Raw genomic sequence first — 27,096 nt, 5'->3', positions numbered from 1 at the left:
ATTGGTTTCAGTTGAGATTCCGAATGAAACCAATACATTCCAATAGAATCCGAATCATTCCAATTGAAACCCATTGAAATTTCAATTGGAATAGAAAATTCCAGCTGGTATTAATCATAAGTTAAAATATCATTTTTATTTTGTAAGACAGCAAAGCACATAACCTTAATTACAATCTCAATGCAGGTACATTCTGTGAGCGAGCACGATGTTCAGCACATTATTGTCTGCATGGAGGAACATGCCAAGTGGTTGGTTGGCGTATAACATGTGCGTGTTCATCCGGGTACACAGGCCACAGATGTGAATCTCCATTTTCAATTGCTGCTGCTACAAGTGAACCAACAGTCATCAGAAACGATATCATTGTAAAGCCAGAGGTATGTATGTTCTTATCATCATCATCATCATCATCATTCTCTGCTGCTTCTATTCTTGGAAGCCCATTCAACTTTTCCTATCCTTATGCTTCTCCTCTTCTATCACTTTCCACTCCTTTTTCCATTTGCTTTCCATCTTGTTTACAGTATTTATCTATATCCCTTCCCGGCCACTTTCTTTTCATGAGCCTTCCTTGCTAGACTCTTTTCCCACTTATCCCTTGTATGAGGTGCCACCTCACTTGCAAGGTGGTATTTCAAGAAGGTAATGAGAGGAGTTCCCCCTCTGGTTGCTAATTTTTGGCACTTAGTGGGGCGGGGCAATTGTGTATATATAATGTATACAATATTCTTAACATACTGATGCTTCATGAGTAGTAACCAGAATCCCCTGACAATTTTTTCAAAGGTCATGCTGTTTACATGCATATAGGCTGCATTTCTTTTAACAAATTTTGAGTGGAAAAATGTGGTGTGGTATATATTGAAACTAGCTAAAAGTTATGTACTTAATTTTAAAACAATTTGTTCTTGATTTATTTTACATGCCTTGTAAAAGCTACCAGTATAATCAATTTCTTCATTTGTACTGACAAACTATTTGTGAAACTATTGATGTCCATCACGTCCATAACATTGCAAGGTTATGTTATACTGTGAAGCACCTTTCCCAGCCATAACTCTCCTTAAATTCATCAGGAGATATCTTCATACTGCCGGTTTTCTTTCAACCTTGGAACTTGATAATTTCCACACACCAAAAATCTACCTGCTGTGTTTTGCATACATATTGCCATATTTCTAAATACTTCTGTTTCTGCTTTCATCCTTTAACATATTTAAAAAAAAAAAACTTTGGTTCTTAAATGGTACTGTGTTTGAAGAAAAGAGTGTGGTTTGTAAATGTATACATCTACTCGTAAGAAGCCTCGTCTCTCTTATTTGCATCCTTTTCTCATCATGTTTTACTCTGTGTCCACATTTCTCAACTAATTCATATACGTATTCACAGTTGTAAAAATAAAAAATATTACAATTATGTACTATAGCTGTGATTTCAATTTTTTAAAAATAGAATATTGTTTATAGCAAAATTTAATTTGGTTGTGTATTTATTTAATTTCTAGAATTTTGAAGAAGCACAGGCCTTTTACGCTGCTGTCTCTGAGGAATTTTAAATGTATTTTTACCTTCTTAATGTGTAATGTGTTAACTTTCAGGTAGGGATTTAGGTAAGGGGATTTTCCCTCATATACTTGACCTAAACACAAGAAATAAAGACAAACTTCATGTAGAACACTGCCACCTTAACTTGTAAAAAAGATCTATTAAACTCACCCATTGGTCTCTATAATAAACTGGCACAATATGTGGGGAAAGAACCATTTTTGATCATATTCCTTGCTTCTGAAGCATATATTTTATTCAACAGTTGAATACATGGAACAACTCATATATAAGTCAAAATGTTTGACTCTATATAATGTAGTACAGTAAAACCTCATTAATCCGGACTAATGGGGGGGATAAGTTGACCGGTTTAACAAAAGTCCGGATTAACTGAAATAACCTAAAAGAACAGTAGAAAGTGCATTAAAACTCCGTTTATAGAAACAAAACATGTTTATTATTGTGTATTTAAAGGGCATAGGCCTAAATACACTATACAGTACAGTACAAAGTCTGTGGGAAACAGAATTTCATAAGTGGTTGACTGCCTTTTCTTTGGGAAGTTCTCTTGTTGACTTCTAGCCACATTTAAAACCTTGCATTAAGCAAAGTCCGGCTCATCGGGGTCTGGATTAATGAGGTTTTACTGTATATTCACAACATATTCCTCTCGTAAATTTAAATAAAGAACTCGGATAATTAGCATCACCTAGTAGCAGGCTGTATTGTTTTATATCTTCTCATTTTATACTTTTCTTTTTGACTTTGATATAATACCCAAGTAAGGCCCAATTTTTACAATTTTTGGTAATGTATTTTGTATCTATTAATGTAGTGTTGCATTGTAATGTATTGACATGTCCTATATTACCATGTACTGTTAAATGCACACAGACAGTAGTCCTTGGATGCAGATAAACTAAACTGAACTTTATGACCACATGTGCTGAAGCACCCAAAAGTTTAAACTCATTCATTCATTCATTAGTTCATTTCTCTGTACCTTGTTGCATTATTATACCGTATATATTCAACAAATATTCAGGCATATATTCATAGGAAAAAGATATAGAAACAAAAAAGGGAGAGAAACATTGTTGTGACTAATTCATGAAAATATGTTTTGTGACATGTGAAAGTGTGTATCTAATTTTCCAAAGTGAAAGAATTATAATTAAAATTACTATAATGTGACTTTTTGTAAGATGTCTTTTTCAGGCTATTTTCTAAACTCTCCATGAGTAAATTTTACTGTTTAATAACACAATAAAATTTGCATTTAAATAATTCACTAGTTAATATCTTTCCTTTGTTATAACATTGCATTGCAGGAGGCAGAAAAGACTGCAGAGCATAACAAATTAGGATTTTGTGAGTCCGGTCCTTGCCAAAATGGTGGTCGTTGTGTGGATAATTCACATGTTGGATTCTATACCTGTAAATGTCGCCAAGAGTATGTGGGTAAGCACACAGAAGTAGATTACAACATATTCTTGTAAACAAAAATGGGAAGACATTTCTTTTTCATGTTGATTTTGTTCCAGAACCCACTGACGTTGAAAATTCATAGACACCATCTACTTCACAAACCCCGGGGTCAAGACAATGAAATGGGCCCTAAAGATTACTGATAGCCAGTGGCGGCGATTGGGTTCCAAAACCGGGGGGGGCAAAGAAAGTATATTTCCAGTTGTAGATAAGGTTGAGCATAGTGCGGGGGCAAAAGTGGCAAAAGAGGGGGGCAACTGCCCTCACCCAATCGCCGACACTGCTGATAGCTTCTGAAAAAACAGCAGCATCGAAATAGAAAACAGGGGTTCATACAGTGGTTGGCATAAGTCAGTTTACTGCTATGCCCTACAACATGATGGAAGGAGTTCACTGCACCTTCACTATCATTCCCCGATGCCCCTCCACTAGCATGGGCATCGCCAGAAATTTTCCCAGGGGAGGGGGGGTCGAATCGAAGATGTCGAGGGCATCCCCCTCAAAAATATTGTAACAGACCAGTGGCATATGCAGAAGTTTGTCAAGGGAGTTATTTTTAAAATTATTTCATTATCGGTATTATAAATTATGTTTCTTATTATTACTATTACTATATTATTACTAGTATTAGAAGTAGTAGTAACAACAACAGCAGCAGTAGCAGTTTTAGTTTAGTTTATTTTAGTATCTAATAAATCTATTATGTAAATAATATAAGTTTTAGTACTTGTTACGTTGGTTGGTTGATTTGGTGTTGTAAGCATAGGTGCCGACTCCATGGGGCTTGGGGGGGGCTCGAGCTCCCCCCCCCCAATGTTAGCGATGTGGGGGCAGAGCTCCCCAAATAATTTTGCGTAAGGGGATCTAATGTATTATTTTGCTTCTCTTGTAAAGTTTACTCTGAATTGTGCCACATGATCTTAACTTTAAATACACATTTGAAATGTTCTAGACCATCAACTTTGGGGGGCTAAGACCTCTAAACTATCAAGTTTGGGGGGGTTATGTCCAGAGACAGCAAAACACATGACTTATTACTATATACTAAGTACGTAATTATGAGTATTGTTAAAATTTTTACTACAAAGAGTTTTAAAAGACGATGTGCATGAACTAGGGTAGTGGATGGGACGTTCGGGCTACAAATGGCTCTCACATAACATTCAGAACGAGATCATTGATATATTAGGGAGATCTGTTTTGCGCTCCATGATAGCAGATATTAAAAGTCGGGAATATTTTGCTATTATGATTGATGAAACTTGTGACATATACATCCATAGACAATTAATATTCTGCATTCGAACTGTGAATAAAAATTTTGATATTTTTGAGAAATTCATGGGCTTTTATGAGATTCCGAACACTGAGGCCAAAACTTAAAAAAAGGGAGAGAGTGAGTCATTCATTAATTTATTTCAGTGACCAGAGCCCCCCCCCCAATAATTTTGGCAAGTCTGCACCCCTGGTTGTAAGTCCACTTTATGCACAGTAAGGGTAATCGGGACTGAACCTACAGTTTAAAGTGGGTTGCAAACCACTATGCCTCCACCAGGTATCAAACCCGTGACCCCTTGAATACAAGGCAATGATGCTACTACTACAGCACTATCGGGGAGGCCCTATAGTACTTGTTACAACCAAGATTACATAATAGTTACTTCTAACATTAGCAGCAGCAGCAGCAAACTCAGTAATATAAGAAGGTTCGGAACGTAGTTTTTGCAGCCATACAATTACCAAATTTTAATTTCTCTTTAATTCTGTATCTTGAAAAATATGTATCTCGCCATTATTACATAATAATCAAATCATACACACATTTAGACAACAATTTGTATAAAATGGATAAGGGACTTTAAAATAAGTAAGTATTTTGTAGGAAAAACAGATTTTTTAACGAGAACATTTGAGAAGAAACAGGAGAAATATTTAATGTAAAATAACAATTGAAAACTACATGCTATTACCAAGTTCACTAATAGATTATATTAAGCGAACAACTTCCCCCACAATTCATTGCGCGAAAACACGCTCGCTGCCATGATTCCGACAAATGTTTCGGAGCATGTTGGAAACACGTTTGATAAGCATTGCGCTCACAGCTTTTGTGGCAGTGATTCAAGGTACAAATATAATGATTACATGCCAAATGGAGTCTTTCACATTTTGTTAAGACTCGTAACAATGACCAGAGTATCTAAAAAGATGTTATTTGCCACAAAACAATGTTGTATAAAGCTATGTAACATACGAGAAAAATACAAGACTATGGAGCCTGTTTCTCATGGAATTAATCGGGCCTATCCGATAGTGCAGTTGCTAATGCTATCCCCCTTGTGATCGAAGGATCCAAAATTCGATTCCCAGTGAGGGAATTTTTAAAAAAATGTAAGTGAATTAAAACAAACTTTGTCTCGTGAAAATGATAATTTATAGAAATGTTCCGAAGTACAAAATTGTATACTATATTTTTTAATGCTGTAATGTATCATTGTTACTTTTCGTATGTGTATTGAGGCAGCCACAGAAGATATGTTGAAAAGTGTATACAAATATACGCATACTGCGAACGCATCCGCTGATTGCATGTCAAATTTTCTATAAACATTACACTGGTTAACAAGATTTTGCTTATCATTGTTTTGTGACAAATTCTTATAGATTTCGACCCACTAAACACGAATCTGGCAACGATTTTGTCAAAATATCAACTTTTTGAAAGATATTAGCATGTTTTGTTCTCTCGCACTGCTGCCTTAACCACAGCAATGTGGGTGTATTTACTCTTACAGTCGCTAGATGGAAGCACAGTTGCTGTTGATTTTAACTCTTGTAAAGGTTCGAAACTCCCCCTTCATGTCTACCCCGTCTGTGTGGTTTATCTATTTTTTGTGTGTGGTTTTATCGGTGCGTAGTAAATTTGAAGAGTACAAGCGCTCACCTGAATTCCTACTTTGGCCGTTTGGTTGTGTGTTTCAAGGTTGTTTCTTTGCCACCATGTCTACTACTTCAGTATGCATGTGTGTTAATCTATGTTAAGTTCATTTGCTTTGTTATGGAACAGTATGTCAGAGGGTCGGAAGTGCAAATTATATGCAGACTCGGTATGTTATGTATGTGGATACTATATTGGGCCCAAGCAAGTTAAACATGTCATTGTACCAGGGACAAAATTTTGTGAAGCCTATAAAGCGTACTTTGGAATGGCTGTTGGTGATCTGGACAAACCATGAGCTCCACATGTTACGTGTGGTAACTGCAGGTCGACGATGATAGAACATTGCTTGCATGGTAGCAGGAAAGGCATGCCATTTGCGATTCTGCGAGTGTGGAGGGAACCTACAAAAAATCATCATGATGATTGTTACTTTTGCATTATCGACCTGCCACATTTCAAGAGAGGGAAGAACAGGCGTCAGCTACAGTACCTTGACATACCATCCTATCGAGCACCTGTTCCTGACAGTGAAGATCTTCCTATACCATTGCCTCCAATCCAAACCACGTTTGCGGAAGAAGGTAGTGATTTGGACAGTTCTAGTGACCATGTTACTGATGATGAGGATAGCAAGAAACCTCATTTACTAAAACAGAAAGAGCTAGATGACCTTATTCAAGACCTGAATTTACCAAAAAATAAGTCTGAACTTTTAGCTTCACGGCTGAAGGAATGGAACTTGCTACTTCCTTCTTGTAGAATAACAAAATTCAGAAAGGGACACCAGGTGTTTTTTTTCCCTCTGTGGAAGAATCGCTGTGCTGCTGTTCTGATATAAGTGGTCTAGTGCAATTGACTTTCACTACGAGCCAATTCCAGTCACGTAATCCATCCACTTGAAGGGAAGTTACTCAAGTGTGAAGTTGATGTTGGAGAAAATCCAATATGATTAACACCAGTGGGACATAGCCTGTGTGGTGATTTCAAAATAATTAGTTTTCTTCTTGGGTTACAAAGTGGGTATACAAAGTATTCTTGTTTTCTCTGTCTCTGGGACAGTACGAGCAAACTGTGTGGCCTGAAAGAACAGAGCTAATTCCAGGAAAACACAATGTGATAAGCGCAGCTTAAGTGCCCAGAGAGAAGATTCTCCTATTAACGCTACACATTAAACGGAGGTTGGCAAAACAGTTTGTGACAGCATTGAATAGTGAGTCAGCTGCTCTACAGTACTTAAAAAAATCCTAATCAGTCAGAGGCAAAAATTGTGGGTGGCATTTTTACAGGACCACAGATTTGTTTCATGCTAAATAGTAATGAACTTAAACAAAATATGACCGAGCTGGAAAGAAATGCTTGGAAGGCCTTCCACAACTTCGTGAAGGGATTTCTTGTCCACAACAGAAGTGAAGCTCTTGACGATCAAGTTAAGACACTGATTGATAGATATAGAGCACTGGGCTGTAGAATGTCTGTAAAATTACACATGCTTCATTCGCATCTTGATTTCTTCTGGCAGAATTTGGGAGAGATAAGCGAAGAACATGGCGAACACTTTCAAAAGGACATTCAATTCATGGAAGGCAGATACCAGGGAAGATGGAACTGTGCCATGATGGGTGATTTCATTTGGAGATTAGTTCGTGACGAAGGGGAATGGAGTGTTTACCAAAAAAGACAACGAACAACAAATATTCACTCTTGAGCATGTTGTAACATAAGATGAACTAAATTAAGGGACTGATGTGTAATATTATTGTATTCTGTTCATTTCATTGTATTGCTTTAGCTATTTTTCACTGTTATATTGTTCATACCTATGTAATTTACTGAGTACTGACTGTACTGTGTTTGTAATTTTATGTTTTTCTACATAATACATGACATATAGGCTACATGTTGCACTTTCAATAAGAAATAATAAACGACCCATATTATCCGAAAAACTGACATTACAGCAAAACCAATGTCATATTCGTGTTCAGTGGGTCCAAATTGTGACAATAAGACTGATAAATATACATAAGCAGAAAGTTCATGAAAATTTGTAGACCAGTGTTATTAGAGATCGTGCAGCAACCACACGCGTTGCAAAGCATGCAGATGTAAAGAGTAACAACACAAAAGTCATATAATGCTAGTCATAAACACAGTACTTGCCTTTCAAATACGATTCATATTTCACCCTGCATTAGAAAAATCAGACCATTCTTAACCACTGAAGAAACTGTATGATGATAATGATGTTCTCTCACAATTAATACATAAACACACACACACACACTCATACATAACGCATTAATTTACCAAAAGGAAACTTCATTTGAAAATATACAATAATACAATTAAAAATTTTAAACATCTGGTCATTTTCATGCACGCAGCATATGCTTCGCTTGACGCTTGCCATGGCTTGCTGGACTGAGTGGCGGACCATGCGGTTTTGGTCAAATATCCCATCATGCTCTGCGCTGCTGATGTCACATTGAATATTGTCCATTGAAGTGCACGTGTACTCACCGAAGATGATGAGTATTTTGCAAACCTGGTTCTGCAGCAAGATTTCACATTTCAGGAAGTCGCATAAATCTCACAGTTTACACTTGGGTTTGTCCACTGTAATCATCAGAGTGCACCACAAAGCACAGGGCATATGGGATAATTGACAAAATGTATATTCATAGCATTGAGTTTTGTTGAAAAATTGTTTTTAAACTTCGTACATCAAATCAAGAGATTCGAATACACTGATTTATTTTAACAAAGGTGTCAAGTGTAACTTAGTTTTTTTTATGCTTGTCCATGGTGTAAAGCACACTGCCAATGAGTTGTAATAAACTAGCACAAATCAGAGATACAAATGTGCACTAAGACAACACTCGGAATATTGATTGATTGATTGATTTAGTTTATTTTAATTCGCGTTTTGTGCCTCTTGGATAATTTGCGAAGATGGGGATGAGTGATGAAATTGATGAATGGACATTCACAAACAACCAAGCCTGAGCAGGATTCAAACCCGGAACCCTTGACATCGCAGCGCGATGTGCTAACTACTCGGCCACAGGGTCCGGCAACACTCGGAATAGGTTACCCTTGCAATGCGAGATGAACTTTCCTCCCCGTGGCAGGAGTCTGCTTCCCAGGGGGTCGTTGGCCAAGGTCAGTATATTTCTGTAATTTAGGCCTTGTATTGCAGATTGACAATGAATTCAATCCGTGAATGCTTCCTGGTTTTCCCGCAGATCTTCTGATAATGCACGTAAAGATGAAAGTTACAAATTAGAGATTTTCAGTGTTGCAAATTATGAAAGATTCATTCCAAATTCGATATCTCAAGACCATTTTTAAACAATGATGCAAAATGAAGTGAAATAAAGTGCTTCTTTTATAAACTGACATATATTGAAAAAAAAAAAAAGTAGATGGAAATTTCCTGATGCCCATGTCCACTAGCAATGACCTGTTTCGTCATGTTTCTTGCTGAGTTAGGTGTCTGACATTGTCCCTAGAAGTTGTGAGATTTGGGCTTGAAAGAACTCGTAGATCTTAATTTTTTACAAATATTCACATTAAAGTTGTGTAATAGCATCAGTAAATTAGTATCAAAAAGGTGTAATAAGTGCATCGAAAACAATGGCAACCATTTTGAGCAGTTAATTTATATTTCTATGTAAATACAAGCCATAACACAGTTTATTTTTTCGGTAAACTGACCTATGCCGAACCCTGTATGCCAAGCAAGAATATGGCAGTCTACGATCACGTTCTTTATTTGTTCGAGTTGTCAAACAGTTTTGTGCCGAAGGAAGTATATAACCTAAAAAAAAGTGTTCATAGAGCAACTGCCACTGGAGAGCATAATCAAATTGCAGTCCTAGCCACGGTGGCTCATAATCCTCAGGCGAGTAATATCATCAAAGTCAGGAATTTCTCGTAATAGTGCTTGGAGAATATTGAAATGTCACAAATATCATCCCTATCACATGTCCATGCATCAGAAACTTCATGGCGACGATTTTCACAATCGAGTGGTGTTTTGTGAATGGGCACGCAAACAAATACTAGTCGACCAGCAGTTATTTCGTAGAGTATTTTTCTCCGATGAGTCAACCTTCGCAAACCATGGTCACATGGACTGTGAGAAACCCACATTGGTTTTGTGAAGTTGAACGTCAACGTCCTTGGTCGCTTAACATGTGGTGTGGAATCATAGGTGACATACTGATTGGTCCCTATGTTTTAGACTGTACTTTGAACGGGCACAAATATTGAACGTTTTTTCATGAGGAATTACCGACATTGCTTGATGACTTAAACCTTGCACTGTCACAGCACATGTGGTTCCAACATGACAGTTGTCCAGCACATAATGCAATAGTAACACGGGAGGAAATAAACTGCATGTACAATGGTCGTTGGATCGGTAGAGGCAGTCCGGTACATTGGCCTGCCAGAATGCCAGACCTTATGTCGCCGGATTTATTTTTGTGGGGATATATGAAAGAACGTGTTTATCAAGATGTGCCAACAACCTGCGCAACATGATTGAACGAATGAGAAATGCTTGCGCACACATTGATGTAGATACACTTCTGCGTTGTGTTCAATCATTTGAAAAATGGATCAACAAATGCATTTAAGTTCGAGGACATCATTTCGAGCATTGCATGGAATAATTGCATCTATATTCCTTTCCCGGATTCTCTGGAGTAAGAGAACGCGAACGCGTTCTGTGCGCATGTTGAAGGGTGTGCGCCTCGTCCAATGAATGCGCAGAGGGGAGGGGCATCCACAGGAGGGGGCTCATTCGCGGTCCAGTAGTTCCGTAGTAAACATGTCAGCTCGCAAGTCTAGGGGAACTCTGCATTCAGAAGCGTGCCTCATAGTGTTGAATGTGTTCGAGAACAACTTGTTTGAAAAGTTTAAAACACATGGCTTTGTTTTTTTTACAAATGTTTAAAACAAAGTGTTTGAAACATGTTTTTCAGACTTGTTTAAAACACATTTTGATACATGATGTTTCATAGTTTATGGTTATTTGTTAAATTTGTTTTAATTTTTTTCTGTTCTTCATAGCATCAAAAGACAAATAAACGTGCAATATTATTTGTGCTTTGTGTAAAACAATTCCCTGGCCATTGTTAAGAATAAAAGAAGATATTGGCAGCAGAAAGCTTTTGTTTTGCTTTACGGCCGTTACACCGTGCAGCACTTCGTTGTTTTCATCCCGCACCCTTCCCCACCTACTCTGACCCCGCCCACAAGCTTTCCCCTCTGCACGTCGCTACTCCAGAGAATCCGGAAAAGCAGTATAGCACCCTGATGGTGAGAGGCGAACGGATGGCGCCATCTATCTATCATGAATGGCACAAAATGTGTCTGACAAAACCTACGTATTTTTGGACGTCAAATTCGAATCTGCAATAAGAAATAGGGGTTCCCTTTTAACATTTCAAGGTTGCCCTTCCCCCCCCCCCTCCCAGGGGGGTGTGTGTGTGTGTGTGTCCGGGTGGTGAGAGACTGTGATGAAAAAGGTTGAAATATGAAAAGCATCTGCTTGTATCTGCCGTTACGACTGCATAAGAATAAATATTTTTCATGTTATCCACAGTCAAACTTTGTCATTTGTCTATATTATAGACTCCATAAGGATCATTTTATATGCTGCAAATGATCAGAAGTACTGTCAGTTGCACAAATTTGAATTTTTTTGACATTTGAAGTTTTCACTTTGGACTGTGCAGGTAGCAGTGGTGCCAGCCATTTTGTTTAGAACTTTGAAAAAACATCATGGACTTCGGAGGACATAAATCGACAGAGAGTGTGTTTCAATCACATTATTCATTGAATTTTTTCATCACCAAACATAGCAAATTCCTCTGTGTGATGTAAAAATCTTGCAAAACCTAAAAAAATTATAAAAACCTAATAAGGTATGATTTAGGCGCATAAACCTAAAATAGGTTCTAACAAGCAAAATAGGTTATTTAAGGCACTATAAAACTTCATCAGTTGTTGCATTTTTTAGTGAAACGCAGGTGTAACTTGTTATTTCTTATTTACCTGCAAAGGAAAAAAATAGGTTAAGAACCTAAAATCAGAGTTCTAGTTATTATAGCAGCTTTATAAGTAAAACTGCAAAGTTGCTAATTAAAATGTTTGTTCTTGTTTTCATTCATGTTATATAGAGGTTTTATTATGCTGTAATGTTCCTCTCCTATGGTACTAATATAGCATAAGGTTAAATGTTTGGTAAAGAACAGTGGTGTGCCCAGCATTTTTTTAGTAGTCCGCCCTCATTTTGCCATCTATCCTGCCTGTTACATTTTTTTAGGAATACTGGATCAAAGGGAGAGCTTATGTCTCCCACCAACCCCTCCCCCTTTGGGCACGCCACTGGTAAAGAATCATATCCTGCTGTTCTTATCCCATACGTAGTGGAAAAAAACTCGATGCTATAAGTAGTTGAAATGTTCCATGTCTTTCTGTCCATTGAGAAAAAATAATTTGGCTATGGTCCAAAATTATAAATAAAGTCCATGATGATAAGGAAAGGGAGTAGCCCTGTGAACTTGGTAAAAAAAAAATCTTGTATCATTGTAAGGCTCCAGTTGAGAGCATCAAGCACAATATTAAATTGTACATAGCTTACACGTTACAAGAAGGGTGCTGATGTTTTGGCAGAATCAAAATGCACTCCAGATGCTACACTGTATCATGTGTGTAAATTTACACTTTCTTATTTACCCAAAATTGGATGTAAAATGGGGTACTTCATTTTAAAAGCATTTTTTTCTTAATTATCACTATGCGGTCTCATAAGAAGGTTTATTTGTACATGCAACATGTACATGAGTAAATACAATATTCAATTTCAATCACATAATTCAATGAGTTTTAGAAGAAAAGCTCATGTTCATGTTGTCAAGTGGTACTCTTTATCTAATGATAAGTTTCAATACAGGTGAACCTAAGTTATACGTATGTCAAGGTGAAGAGAATATAATACTTATAACTTATTAAAATACTATAATTGTATCTATTTTGAGAAACAAGTTACAGTATAATACAGGTTTTTTCTGTCATAAAGTGGTAAATTAACGAATCTAAGAGTTTGATTTTTAAATGCATTACATTTGCCACTTTATTAGTTTTATGTAGCATTCACTTCCTGTATAAATTATATTTCTGATCAAGTGTGTAACTTTTTGTCGTGCTGTTCTCCATGGCTGACCAGTAGCAAATAAAAAGGTTCACTGAAGGAACCGCTGATCTGTTTTTATTATGAACACTGCAAACGTCAGCTATCAGCATCTTTTTAATGTGTGTACTTTCGTATTGTGATTACGTACAAAAGAAAACGTGTCTCATGTTCTGAACAACTGCGGGAAATCTTTCTCCTCTGATTTCATGCTGCATGCTGTCTCTCCTTGCCTTCTGTGTGACACCGCCGTGCCACACTCGTATTTCAAGCAACTCGAGACCAACAGACCTGACCACCTATCCTGTTTCGTATTTGAAGCTCACCTTGTGTTTTGGTAACGAAAAGAAATGTATACTTCCGTGAGATTGTTGTATCTTGGTTACGTACAAATCAACTGTATTTTATGAAAATTAGTATGTATAACACCGAATTACGTATAAATGCGTTACGTACAAATAAGGTTTAATTAACACATTTTTCAATTATATTTTGCGGGTACCTACAGTAATTTATGTATAAAACAGAATTACATAGAACTGAGTATAAAGCAGTCTCAACTGTTTTCTGTATTGCAGGCAGACACTGTGAACATATCCGCTGCCCCATTCAATTCTCAAGGCATTACTGTCACCATGGAGGAGCTTGTATTGTTGTTAATGGTGCAATGAGTTGTTTGTGCCCAAAAGGCAGAGGAGGCTCCCGATGTCAACTCAGATTAGGTAAGAATATGCATACAATAGGCTAATTCAAGTTACAGGTTGTTTTCTATTTTTAGCTATACTGTGACAAGCTAGATCTAGTTGATTTTTCTTTTAATTGTTCAAGACTTCAAAGAGGGCCAAAAACGTAGCAGGAAGTAAGGCCCAGGTTCTTGTTTCATGAAAAAGTCTATGAAATGCAGTGACATATTAAAAAAATGCCATCGTTAAAATTATGATTAATAATATCGAGGTCTACTAACACCAAAATTAAACACCGGGTCCGTGTGGCAACAACCTTTTGGGGGAAGTCCAGTCCTTACGACTGGCCTTTCACTGAGTGACAAATTTTCAGTGAATTCCGTCCCATCGCTATTTTCTTACCTATCTCTCAAGACTGTAGTCTGTGGCTATTTCTTCATAGTAGATTCCAATTCACCTTGTGATCTTAGATCAACACTGACAATCTAGAGGTCCAGTTCAACTTCCACAACTGAAGTAGTAAGTTTGCTTGAATGTATTAGCCACTATTAGTATAGTATTAGTAGGTGCATGTCTGTGACTTTTCCCTTGAATCTTAAGCTGGTGCAGCCAAGTGGATGATGGGCTTTGGGGCTCAAGCCCCGCCCATTGCAGGGTACAAACCAATAAACAATTAAACATTTCCTCACTAAACAGTATTTTTTTTCAATATCTGCATAGGTATTAAAATTGTATCAAGCAAAAATATATGAAAGATCATGCACTGCATGAAGCATCCCCCTCCTCCAAGAAAGAATCCTGACTACCTTGAAGTAACCATCCTGATTTAGTTTTCAGAAGCTACTATGCTATTATGTAAGTCAATAACAAAAAATGGAAGGGGCAGGTAATTTGGGGTAAAAGTTAATTTCTTGTACAGCTCATGCAGGGGGGTGGGGCTACTGGATAACTATCATATGTCCATCCTCCTCTGGCATCATCAATGGTGTGTGTGTGTGTGTATGTATGGATGGATGGATGGATGGATGTATGTATGTATGTATGGATGGATGGATGGATGTATGTATGGATGTATAGTATAGTATTCTCAAAAAGTCCTCCGTTGGGGTGCTGTGCTTTGGACTCCGACTGCAGGATGGCATGGTTTGAGTCTGCCTGGGTTCAGTCTCTAGGTTCTCGGCCTGTGTATAGGACCAGTGGCAACCCACCATCGTGAGGAAATTGGGGAGCTACGAGTGAGTAGTGGAAATCTCCTATGAGGGCTGGGGTTTCGACATGCTGACCCCACGTCACCCCATTACCGGTTCAAGATCTCCACACATCTAGGTATGATTGTGGGAGGGAGACTGACAGTCGGGAGATTGGCCTAGGCCCTTCAAGGGCTGTCGAGCCACAGGTTATTATTATTAGAGTATTCTCAATATATTTTTTCACTAAGGGCACCCCCAATATTTCACTTGTAGGGGGGCACAGGAAACTGTGCTATGCCACTAGCAGCCTACCTCAGGATATACAGGGTGAGTCATAAGTCTCCATACAAATGGTGAAAACGGTGACTAATGTTTATTTTTCCTTTTCAGGCAGGTGAACCAATGAAAAGAGAAGCCACTAACGAAGGAAGAAGGGATTGACATCATTCTGTTGGCTGGGGGTGGTACCACTCGTCATGTAGCACGTACATTGAATGCAACCCACAGAACGCAGATAACCTATGACACCGTGGCACCTGCGTTACCCTCCTTTCATCTGTTGCTGTCTTTCATCTTCCAGGTCTGCTTTCATCGGCGACGGAACCTGTCCTTCTGAATTTCTTGATAAGTTTGGCCACGGTGTTATGTGTTATCTGCGTTCTGTGGGTTGCATTGAATGTAGGTGCTAAGCGACGGGTGGTACCACTCCCAGCCAACAGAATGATGTCAATCCGTTCTTCCGTCGTTAGTGGCATCTCTTTTCATTGGTTCACCTGCCTGAAAAGGAAAAATAAACATTAGCCACCGTTTTCACCATTTGTATGGATACTTATGACTCACCCTGTAGAAAATTAAGTATAAGTGTTTAGTAGGATTTCAATGTTACAAAAATATCGGAGAGTTTCAGCATTTTAAGAGAACAGTATAAACTTGAAAAAAAAACAACCTCCATGGCACAACAGCCATGTGAGGGACAAGACCTACAAATGGCATTTTCTTGGGTGATTCATGGCCAATGTGTCAACCCTCCAGCGCCACTGTTTTCTGGGTTTCTGGGACCAAAGCCAGCTACATCTTTTCAAGTGGCTCCCTAATTGTCCTTATGATGCTGGGTCAACACTGCAAATTTCGGAGCGCTCAAGGTATCAAACTGAGGACTGTTGCAAAGGTGATCTCAAAAAGTATGTCACGTTGACATAAATGGCATAGCTCTTGGCATTTCTATCAAAGAGACAATCCTTGAAACTTTTCCAAATATATGTTTTGCAGTTTTGTACGTAGTGTCACTTCTGAACTTAACATTTTAATTTGGTTCTTTCTTTTTAAGATGGCCACAGTTCGAGAGGGACTTAATCACATCCTACAAAAGTTTTGTGAGAAATTTCTAATTTATTTTCTAACTGGATGTCTTCCACTCAAAGATTTTTTACATGGGAAGAAACTATGCAATGAAGATTCACTGCCATTTTGTTTTTACTCATATTTTTTATTTTACCATGTGTATTGGAAAAACTGACAATTAGTTGAAGACTAATATTCTTTCTAGTTGCTCACATTTTCTGTGTTTTTGTTAATTTTCTATTTTGTTACGAAAAATACCATCACATCACAAGGACAGTTACGTTGAAGTGAAGTAAGAGTGACTATATCAAAAGCACAATTTAAGTGTGTTGCAAAACTGAATAGTGCCAACAATAGAGCAGTATTAGTGCTGAAAATCAGGCATATACTGATGTGTTTTTACTATTATTATTTTTCAAGGAAAATATTTTCCACTGTGACAAATCGTGTAAAAATCTAATGTAAATAGCTGGTTGAATAGTAGTAGAATTGTGGTTTGTTGCAGAACTGAATCTGGGTCAATGGATTTACTAACTGTTACGGATTTGAACTTCAAATTCCTGCAGACAATAGGAATTATGGGTATAAGAAATATACAAGCTAACATTCAGAATTATTGTTGAGGTTTTCATGGCCTATATTTCAAGCTGGTAGTGACATGTCTGTGTGACAGTTAGGCTGCTTATAGAATATGAAAAGTAGAATCATCAGTGAAGAATGCTTAACAGGTATGCGCAGCTTTCATGACAATATTTCCAATGTGACTGTTGATATCATAGCAACAATCCTGGCAGTGTGGTTAGCACAGCAAATTACGACACCAGTGGTTCAGGGTTCGAATCCTGGCCTGGGCATGGGTGTTCTTTGTGAGTGTCCTTCATCATCATCATTACATCATGTCTCATCCTCATCTTTGTGATTAGCCAAACATGGCAAAAAAGCAAAGTAAAATATAAATATGTTGTCTTGTGATAACTGACTATATTTCAAATAACCAAATATGCCCAATACTTTCTATTGTCATTTTGAAGTATAGCATCATAATCTTCCAGATATCCATGAGACAAGTACAATATTGCTAAATGAAACTTTTTGATTTACTCATTCAAATCCTGTGCACAGTTTTATTCTTTGTTGACTTTGATATTACGAAATTAATGGAAACCCTGACAATAATTTTGAATCACGTTGTAAATAGAGTATTCTAAGTATAGTAATACTAAGCTCAAGCTGGTTTTCATAGTGCAGTTGATTGGCATATACAGTAAAACCTCGTTAATCCAAACTAATGAGGGGGATAAGTTGACCAGTTTAATGGAAGTCCGGATTAACTGAAATAACCTAAAAGAACAGTAGAAAGTGCATTAAAACTCCATTTATAGCAACAAAACATGTTTATTATGGTGTATTTAAAGGGGATAGGCCTAAATACACTATACAGTACAGTACAATGTCTGCGGGGAAACAGAATTTCATCAGTGGCTGCCTGCCTTTTCTTTGGGAAAAGAAACATTTAACCACATTTAAAATCTTGCATTCTCCCTTTTTTTTGGATTAAGTGAAGTCCAGCTTATCGGGGTCTGGATTATCAAGGTTTTACTGTAGTTGCAAACTTGAAACTCTGGTTCAGACAACTTTACCACAATTGAAATGTTGAAATTCCTGTGCAGTGTGCCAGCAGATATTCATAATTGAATTAGTTATCTCATTTGGAGATAGATGGTGTTACTGTTCAAGTGTGACTAGGTAGTGAATGGCTATAGGAGCTGTGGTGGAAGTATGGCACATGAAATATTTGCAGAGAATCAAATAGACTGAGCCTGTGATGCTGCTAGAAGTTGGCAAGGGAAGAATTTATAGAGTACTACCATGGTGTACCAGAGTTCCTGATCCAAGCCTTGTTTGAACCACAATTATCTACCAACTTTCCAATCATTGATTCAGTCCTGTATGTGCCAGAATATATTTATAATTTGATGTAAATATAGTGTGTAAAAGTAACATTAGCGCTTATAAATTAACAAAATGTTTGGTGGATAAACATAAAACTGTACATTAAATTGTGTAATAATTTGATGTGACTTATATTTTCAAGTACTAGAGAATATGTTTTTAGCAATTTACTGGTTGTAACTTATTGAGACCAGCATATGTTGGATGGAAGATAGTATTTCAGAATAAGATATTAACATATGAAAGCGTAAAACATAAAGAGAAAGAAAAGATAGGTATTGTAATTTAGCAAAGATATTCACATTTTTGCTGCAATGAAGTAGTAAAAAAATAGGTCCGTATTGATCTTGGCAGCTCACATATCAGTATCCTTATCGAAAAGATGAAGCAGTAGAAATCCCTGCAAAAAAAACTTTTGTCAAACTATGAATTAGCCTTTTTCCAGCCTGACTTTTTCTCAAAATAATAAATATATCATAATGTTTACAGTGTTTTATTGGAGTTTATTGTACATAATATTTGTTCTTAACACACTATTTGATTGTTTCAAGCACTTTTCATCATGTGATTAACAAAAAAATTCTATGTCAGGTGTTAAGCTGGTAATAGGTTAGTTTTATATTTCTCCTTCCTCCTTTTTGTTCTTAAATATCATACCAGAGATATTACAAGAAAATACAATATGCAGCACACTTGAGTTAGCAAATCCTATGTTTGCTCACGTCAGGGGTGAAGGGGGTGGGTGGTCAGATGTTATTGAACATTTTGTCAACAGTGTGACGTACTAGAGGCAGCATGAGCTTTTCACTTTGGGTCCTTCTGGATGGCACAATGGTAAGGTGTCCTGGGTTTGACACCCAGAGGAGGCACATGGCACGGTGATTTTGATCCCACTTTAAACTGTAGGTCCAGTCGTGATTAGCCTTTCTGTGTATAAAGTGGATTTAAAACAACAATTTAATTCAGTTCAAAAGCTTTTCACCCGAATGACCAATAGTTCGCGTGGATGATGCTAGATACCATAAAGAATCTAGAGCTCTTCACTCGCCACGATGTCACAAATGAATAACGCTCAACCATGTAAAATGAGCAGCATACACTCAAATCCCGATAGTACAAATCATTTGTCTCTGGTAGTGGGCCCTCCAATATGGATCGTGAATTGAAAGACACAGTGAATTTGAAACTTAAGTGAATATACTCTCCATACTAAAATGTAGTTTAGTCTCTCTTACCAATCTACAGTGATTTTTATGAAAATGAAATTGACAAGTGTGGGCTGAAACTGCCAAGGTGGCTATTTTACTGCCACATTAAAATGATATTCGAATGTATATGTGGGGTGTCCCCGATGACCTAGTGGTGGTGTCATCACCTTGTAATCAAGGGGTACCGGGATTTAGTACCAGGTGGAGGCACGTAGTGGTCCGTACTCTACTTTGAACTATAGGTCCAGTTCCTATTAGCTTTATTGTGCATAAAGTGAACTTAAAACACCAACTCGATCAATCGAATGACCCAGATTGGGCATAGCATGCTCGAGGGTGGGAGTCTTGAAAGAGTACGAGCGAGCAAAAGTGATCCCATGTAGGACTCTAATACACGCATACATATGGACTTGTAATATGAAGGAGGTGAATGGATATTTTGTAGCTCCCGCTACCCCTCTTTTGAAGGGAGTGTTTGCCACTAGTTCACATGATGAAGACCGTCGTAAACAGTTCAAATATTGTGTAGAAGCAAATATTATATCCTAGAAACACCCACATAAATGTTATGATATATTTGTTACTTTTTATAAAAAGATATTGCACACAAAATTTGATGAGACTTATTCAGTGTCTACTGTGACTACCGCATATTTCATTTACACAGAGAATATGTTGACAAATTTCAGATGATGCAAACAGAAATGCACGAGTGCAACACTTTTTTCATAGGATTGACATGCCAAAGTGAAAAGTAAAATCCCTATTAGTGCACATTGATAACATACTTCAAAGATGATACACCAATGCCCTACAGGAATTTGTTGTAATACAAAAGTTGAAAACTGAAAAGTATTGAAAAATTTTCATGAATAATGTGAATATTAAGCTCTCTTAATTCTAGGCTTTAAAAGTTTTATCTGCAGCTACTAGTGCTCTGTGTGTATATATAGAATAAGATTGTTAGAATATGATATTGATTTAGAATTTTTACGGCTAAATTGTCTACCAAGCACACACACCCATCTCTTTTATAAACTCGAACAATAACCAAGGAATTATGGGTAATTCAGTTTCTTGAGAAATTGTAAAATTGCATACAAATATCATCAGACATATCTGTAAATATATCAGTTAATACATACTTCTTCTTTTCTCTTTCTCGAGAGTTATTAATTCAGCCCATGCTCAGTGGCGGCGATTGAGTTCCAAAACTTGGGGGGGGGAAGGGGGAAAGACAGTATATTTCACTTTGTAGATAAGATTTAGCATAGTGCGGGGGTAAAAGTGGCAAAAAGTGGGGGGCAACTGCCCCCTCTAATCGCCGCCACATGCACTTTATTTGATGCAGTGTAGGATATGTGACAAACTCTATGTAGGAGAGCAAGAGGAAAGGGCATCTGAATATAGACTTAGAATTATTAGATATTGGAAGTGATGCCCTCAAAAGGGAAAATTCCGAAAGTCAGTATATTGCTTCTTTTTGGAATCTTCAATTTTTATTTATTATTTTTTTTCCTATTTTAAATAACTTTTTACCTCTTTAGGGCAATCTCAACAATGAGGGTGAATGGCGGTTAGATGAAATTGATAAAGGAGCACTTCAACAGTAATGCCCAGGCTAGGACTGAAACCTGAGACCTTCTGTGACAAGATCATACTCAAACAACAAAGTAGTTACATTTCGGATACATCTGATAAATTTACAAAATTAAATCAAATTTGAATGAGACTGTTTCTGGCTATTGTTTAATGAAATCTTATTGTTCTCTTTTAAATTACACGATAATGTTAACTTTTGTCACGCATTCACATAAAGTATTAAAACTTTGAAGCAATAATATTTCTTCAGTATAGCTGGCTCAGTGGCCAAGCATGTTAAGTAGTTGACTTTCAATGTTGCCACTAAAGTTCCTGGGTTTGAGTCTCTGGTAGGACATGGGTGTTCTTGTGAGTGTCCCTTCGCAATTTCATCCGATCATCACGATTAGCCAAATGTAGTGGAAAGGCAAACAATAAATAACATAAATAAAAATATTTAAACTAATTAACAGCCAGTTAAGAGCCAAAATCTGCCAAACAGCTCTTCGTTGAGTAATGCATAGACCAGAACCCTCTACAATTGCTTTCAAGTAGCTCTCCAATTGTCCTCACGATGCTGGGCTAACACTGAAATATTGGAGCTACGACCAGGAATCAAACCAGGGATCACTTTCACCAAAGGTGAGAGTGTTAACCATTAGACAACATGGAAACTCGGAAATAATATTTAGCTACTACAAGCAGGGCTGTACTTAACAGTATACAGCTTTCTGTTCTTGAATCTAAATACGGCGTGGCCAATTCTCTGAAAGATCTTGATGCACATTTTCCGAATGGTATACTTGGTATACCCTCTGGTTAACCTTACTCATTCTGCAACATTGCGGATACCTTCTACTTTTGTTCGTTGTCATTTATGTAATTTGGCCGTAACTGCGATGATCTTATTATGGTAAAAATACTTCTGGTTTCACATGATCAGGAACATAATGTTGACAAGGGGAAAAGTATGAGTACATGATCATCATTATATCACAATCACTAATGTTTTATGTTAGTAAACATGAAAGTGAGTCCAAAGTACCTATAGTAATCATATATTGCTTAAATATTTCTGTATTTTATTCTGCAAATTTTGTCGGATCAAAATAATTTGAGTAAATCATTCGGCATAAAGAGGGAGTGACAGGACGAATGTTCTACCTTTTTTGGGGGGAGTGCATCGTAGGCCAGGCCACATGGACATTCTGTGAAATTACTGTAAAAACATAATTCTTACTTAATCTGGTTGAGCTTCCATGGAATATATTTTACAATAACTGCGTGTGCTAGTTTGTATGAGCCGAAACGTTTCTTTGAAACTTCCTGTAACAGCTGTACTGGTCTTGAGAAATGATGGAAGAAATTGTGAAAAGTGTGCATAGAGCAGATTGGCTTATGTTGATTTTGAGCTTTTGAACAGTAAACAAAAAAATAAAAGTAGTAAGCAGATTTATGACACGATAACAGACTGTATATTTATGAAACATTTTTTTTTTCAGCAAACAACAGCTAGTATTAGAAATTTTTTACACATTTTATAATGTGGTATAATCAATTAAATTCTTATACCAACAGTAAAAGGCTTTCATGGAAATTATTTTCAATAAAAATTCACAATCAAAAGTCTAATATCAATCATGGATATGAGATTAATGCATCATAAGTTTATCTGGAAATCAATTACAGCATCAAGATGTAATATATTCATTGAATTCATGCAACAAGAGAGTCTATTCATCGAGAAAGTGAATATGAAAAAGATTGTTCATTGTTATTTAATTTAATTGTAATATTACATTCAAAGGTACTAATATATCTTGTAAATGAAAGAAATGAAAATAAAGTTGCTAATGTTTTCATTCATAAGAGTTTCCAGTTCTTATTCAGATTTCCCCTCTAGGAGTGTGTAAGATTATTTTTAGGGACATAGGAGGGAGATTTCAGATCAAAGCGACATGCATTGCATGCTCTTTGGGAACGAACCAATCAACAGCAACATTTCACATTGTAGTGGCATGACAAGCTGCACAAACCTGCATTAAATTAGTGAAATTGCCTGATGCTTTGGTGTGAATTCTGTAAATTTAGCGCCAGAATGATCATAAAGTAGGCTTTTGTGAAAATTTTTGTGGAGTGTTGGGAAATATTAGGCATTTTGATTTCAAAATAACAATTTAAAGGAAAAGAGGTGAACAATGGAAGAGGTAGTGAAGTGGTGAGCGATGGAAAAAATAGTGATGTGGTGAAAGATGGAAAAGTTAGTGAAGTGGTGAATGAAGGGAAATTTAGTGAAATAGAAAATAACGAAAAGGATAGTGATGGGAGAATTGAAAAAGGTAAGGAAGTGAAAAGTGACCTAATTAAAGATAAACAAAAATAAATTTTTGTATGAACATCAGACAGAATTAGGAATGTTCCAGACAAACTAAAAAAATATTTTTTTGTGGTAAACTATAAAGATGCAAGTAAAATTAAAGCTGTAAGGGATATTAATACACAATCTACAACAATGGTAAACAATCAACCTAAACCAGTAAAAAACAGGGAACACAAAGATGTAAAAATAAACAGTGTATGGGCAGGGAGAGATGGAATGGCAATATGTCTGAATATTTTCCACCAAAACATCCAAGGTATAAACAATGACAAAAAACTACAGATATAATCACTATTAACAGATAAACTAGCAGACACAGACATAGTCTCCTTCACAGAACACTGGCTAAAATCAGGAGAGATTTCCTTCATAAACTTTCCAGGCTTTTACCTAGCTTCAAACTATTCAAGATGCAACATGGGGAGAGGGGGGCCATGTATATTTATAAAGAAGAACATAGTGGCAAATGAATGCAAAAAATTTGATCATATCAATATTGAAAAACATTTCGAATCTTGCATAATTGAATTACCTCTCTTTAAAATAACAATAATATGCATTTACAGAACACCGGATAGCGATTTAAATATATTTATCAATAATGTAGAAAACATTCTGAACCACTTCCAACAAACCAAAAAAAAGGTAGCATTAATAGGTGGTATAAGGGGGTTGGTAAACTCATGGTTCAAGTCCTATTTACAAAACTGCAGTCAAATCGTGGAAATCTTACATACAAAAAACACTTCTGCCTGCCTTTCTAAACCTTGTAAAGTATCATGTGGAGTCCCCCAAAAGCTCGATCCTGGGGGACCAATTCTATTTATCATATACATAAATGACTTGTCCTCAAACTTAGAGCCAACCAAAACAACTTTATATGCTGATGACACAAGTATAGTGCTGACTGGCAAATATGAGCAAACACTTAATTCTAACATCAAACACACAACAGACAGACTTCCAGAGTGGTTCAGCAGCAACAAACTAACAATAAATAAAAACAAAACAGTAGCAATAAAATTCCACCACCCAAGAAATAAAAGCAACAACATATCAACTGTAAACATAGAAAATAAAGACATTAAATTTGAAAATTCCACAAAATTTCTGGGCATATGGATACAAGAAACTCTCAATTGGGACATCCATATTAACTATCTAGCAGGAAAATTAAGCAAAATCATATATGGCATAAGAATCATGAAAGATATTACAGAATGGAGCACAATAAACACAATGGTTAAGAGTATATCATACAAATGAACGATTTTGATCAATCTGACGCTGAGAACTTGAGTATCTATCTGATTCTGTATTGCTGACTCCGAAATATACCAATATTTTTGTGCAAGAGTTGCAAACATATTTTCATTACACAATTAGAGAGTAATTGTAATTCTCTCATCAATAACATCCACATCAAAGTTGAGAAGGATTTCAAACATTTAGCTGTATATTGGAGATGTGATCTAAAATGTCTACAAACTTCGAGTGCAAAATGATTTAACTTCTGCATTATAATGAGTGTCGTTTTGCTTTACAAAGTTCATATTTACAGTTATTTATATTTCACAGAACCTATTTACAGTTATTTACACGAGTCTACAATGTCTATTTACAATTGAGCATACACAGCTAACGATGGCAAACTTGCTGGCACTACGATTTCCGTCGTGTTGCAAAGTTCTCCTCAGGGCTGGAAGAAACTCCCGACGAACACCGGCGTTTGTTTAGGCTCCCGCCAAGAGCTCTTCCCCTCGGATCTGCAGCCTCCAAGCAGGGACAGCGCTACAGGGTGGCTAGGGAGGGCTGAAGACCCCCAAAACAGGTCTCAGCCCCGCCTGTAGCCACCTAGATTTTTGTAGTAAGGCAAACGCATTTTGACCAAAAACTTACATTTATATTTTCCATTATAAAACTTCAATTCGGGCAAGTAGATTTTCTAGTTCGGTTAGGTTGCTTTATGATGATGCGTTCTAAAATCAAGGAGGGGGGACAGCTGCAGATATGTGTGGATAACAGTGGCCACCGAGCAAGCCACTGATCATTTGATATTAAGTAATTAGCCAATCATGATTCGACAAACTTGCTACGTAATATGTTGCCTGCCTGGTAGGTGAACGTATTCAGTGGCTGGGAGATTGTTCTTTGATTGTTGGCATATACAGCTAAATGTGTACAATTATTAATTAGCCTCTAAAAATCATATCGCTATATTTCGAAATAGGTCTAACAGATGTGACATTATTTTTTACAAGTAGGTCGACGTTCAACATCTAAAGAAGCGTTGTTTATTTTCGGTTTGTTAGTTCCTCATTCGAGTACCGACAATTGCACGAGTGTTAGCATGTTCTCTCACTGGTTTCATCGTTAAACTCGTATCTATCCTTATCGCTGCAAAAATAATTGAGAGGGAGAAATACGATGTTAATGGAATGAAAGAATACACAAACTACCTAATTCTTAAATGCTAATAATTGGAAATATTATTATTTTTTATTTGATTTGATTTGATTTATTTTACTTCGCTTCTTGTGCCACTTTTGGCTAATTTGCGAAAATGGGGATAAGTGATGATATGATGAAATTGATGAATAGACATCACAAACGTCCGTGCCCAAGCCAGGATTCGAATCCGGGACCCTTGGCGTCGCAGCGCGATGTGCTAACCACTTCGCCACGGGGGCCGGCTGGAAATATTAAAATTGGGCTCCCAGCCCCAGTGCAGTCATATTAGACTAATATTCTCGAAATTAAGAAACTATTTCATAACTAATTTGGCACGTAACTTCTTTATGACAGTAATAACACCATATCAAAAGTCTCACCGATCACCTATGCCGCTAAGTCCGCCATACTAAAAAAATGACAGTGAAATGAAAGTTTTCCATTTAATTTTACATTTCCGATAAATTGTCATCAGTGACGCGCACTGAGCAGCAGTATGTCTAGCAGTGAAGTGATAGATCGCTTGATATTGTAGGTCTTAATATTTTTAAATCACAGTATTTAATGTCTTGTCCAGTTTCTAGTTCATGCCTAACACTTTTTTTTTCTCTCCCATTTCTCAACTCACGGCAAAGGCATATTACTGGTTTGGCGCCAAGAGAGCAGAGTTGTATCAGCGAAAACCAACCACGTTAACGAATCGACCACCTTACTTTGCCAAAATTTCTGCACCCCTGTTGAAAGAATCAATGTCCTCTGTATGCTACGAGTTTCCCCGATATAAGCACGTCAGATTTTATGCCAGAGCTTCTTCATTGCCTTTTGCCCTAAACTCGCATTTTGACGTGCTATAGAGGGGGGTTAGAGATAGACTGCCACCGACGAAAGGAAGGCAATTTCTTATCTTTCCTACTCCCCCTCGCCTCCAAACCAGGGTTGGCATGTTTCAAACAACTTGTTTTAAACGTTTAAAACACATGGCTTTCTTGTTTTTTTTCGCAAATGTTTAAAACAAAGTGTTTTAAACATGTTTTTTTTCAGTCTTGTTTAAAACACATTTTGATACTCGATGTTTGATAGTTTGTGGTTATTTACGTGTTTTGGAACTATGCCTTTTCATTCAATC

General features: G+C 36.9%; 1 protein-coding gene across 1 annotated transcript in view; it reads left to right on the top strand.

The window, feature by feature from the left end:
• Positions 1-20,752, top strand: part of LOC146001723 (uncharacterized) — a 326,667-nt gene extending 305,915 nt beyond the window's left edge. Inside the window, exons 19-22 of the mRNA XM_083139408.1 lie at positions 187-380; positions 2,882-3,011; positions 13,762-13,905; positions 16,384-20,752. Of these exons, the coding sequence (XP_082995534.1) occupies positions 187-380; positions 2,882-3,011; positions 13,762-13,905; positions 16,384-16,409 (494 nt within the window). The 3' untranslated portion in view covers positions 16,410-20,752. The remainder of the gene's footprint in view (positions 1-186; positions 381-2,881; positions 3,012-13,761; positions 13,906-16,383) is intronic.
• The last annotated feature ends 6,344 nt before the right edge of the window (positions 20,753-27,096 follow it).

Source organism: Lepisma saccharinum, chromosome 17, assembly GCF_977018435.1.
Source record: "Lepisma saccharinum chromosome 17, izLepSacc3.1, whole genome shotgun sequence".
Taxonomy (NCBI): Eukaryota; Metazoa; Arthropoda; class Insecta; order Zygentoma; family Lepismatidae; genus Lepisma; species Lepisma saccharinum.
This window is presented reverse-complemented; position numbering and strand designations above follow the sequence as displayed.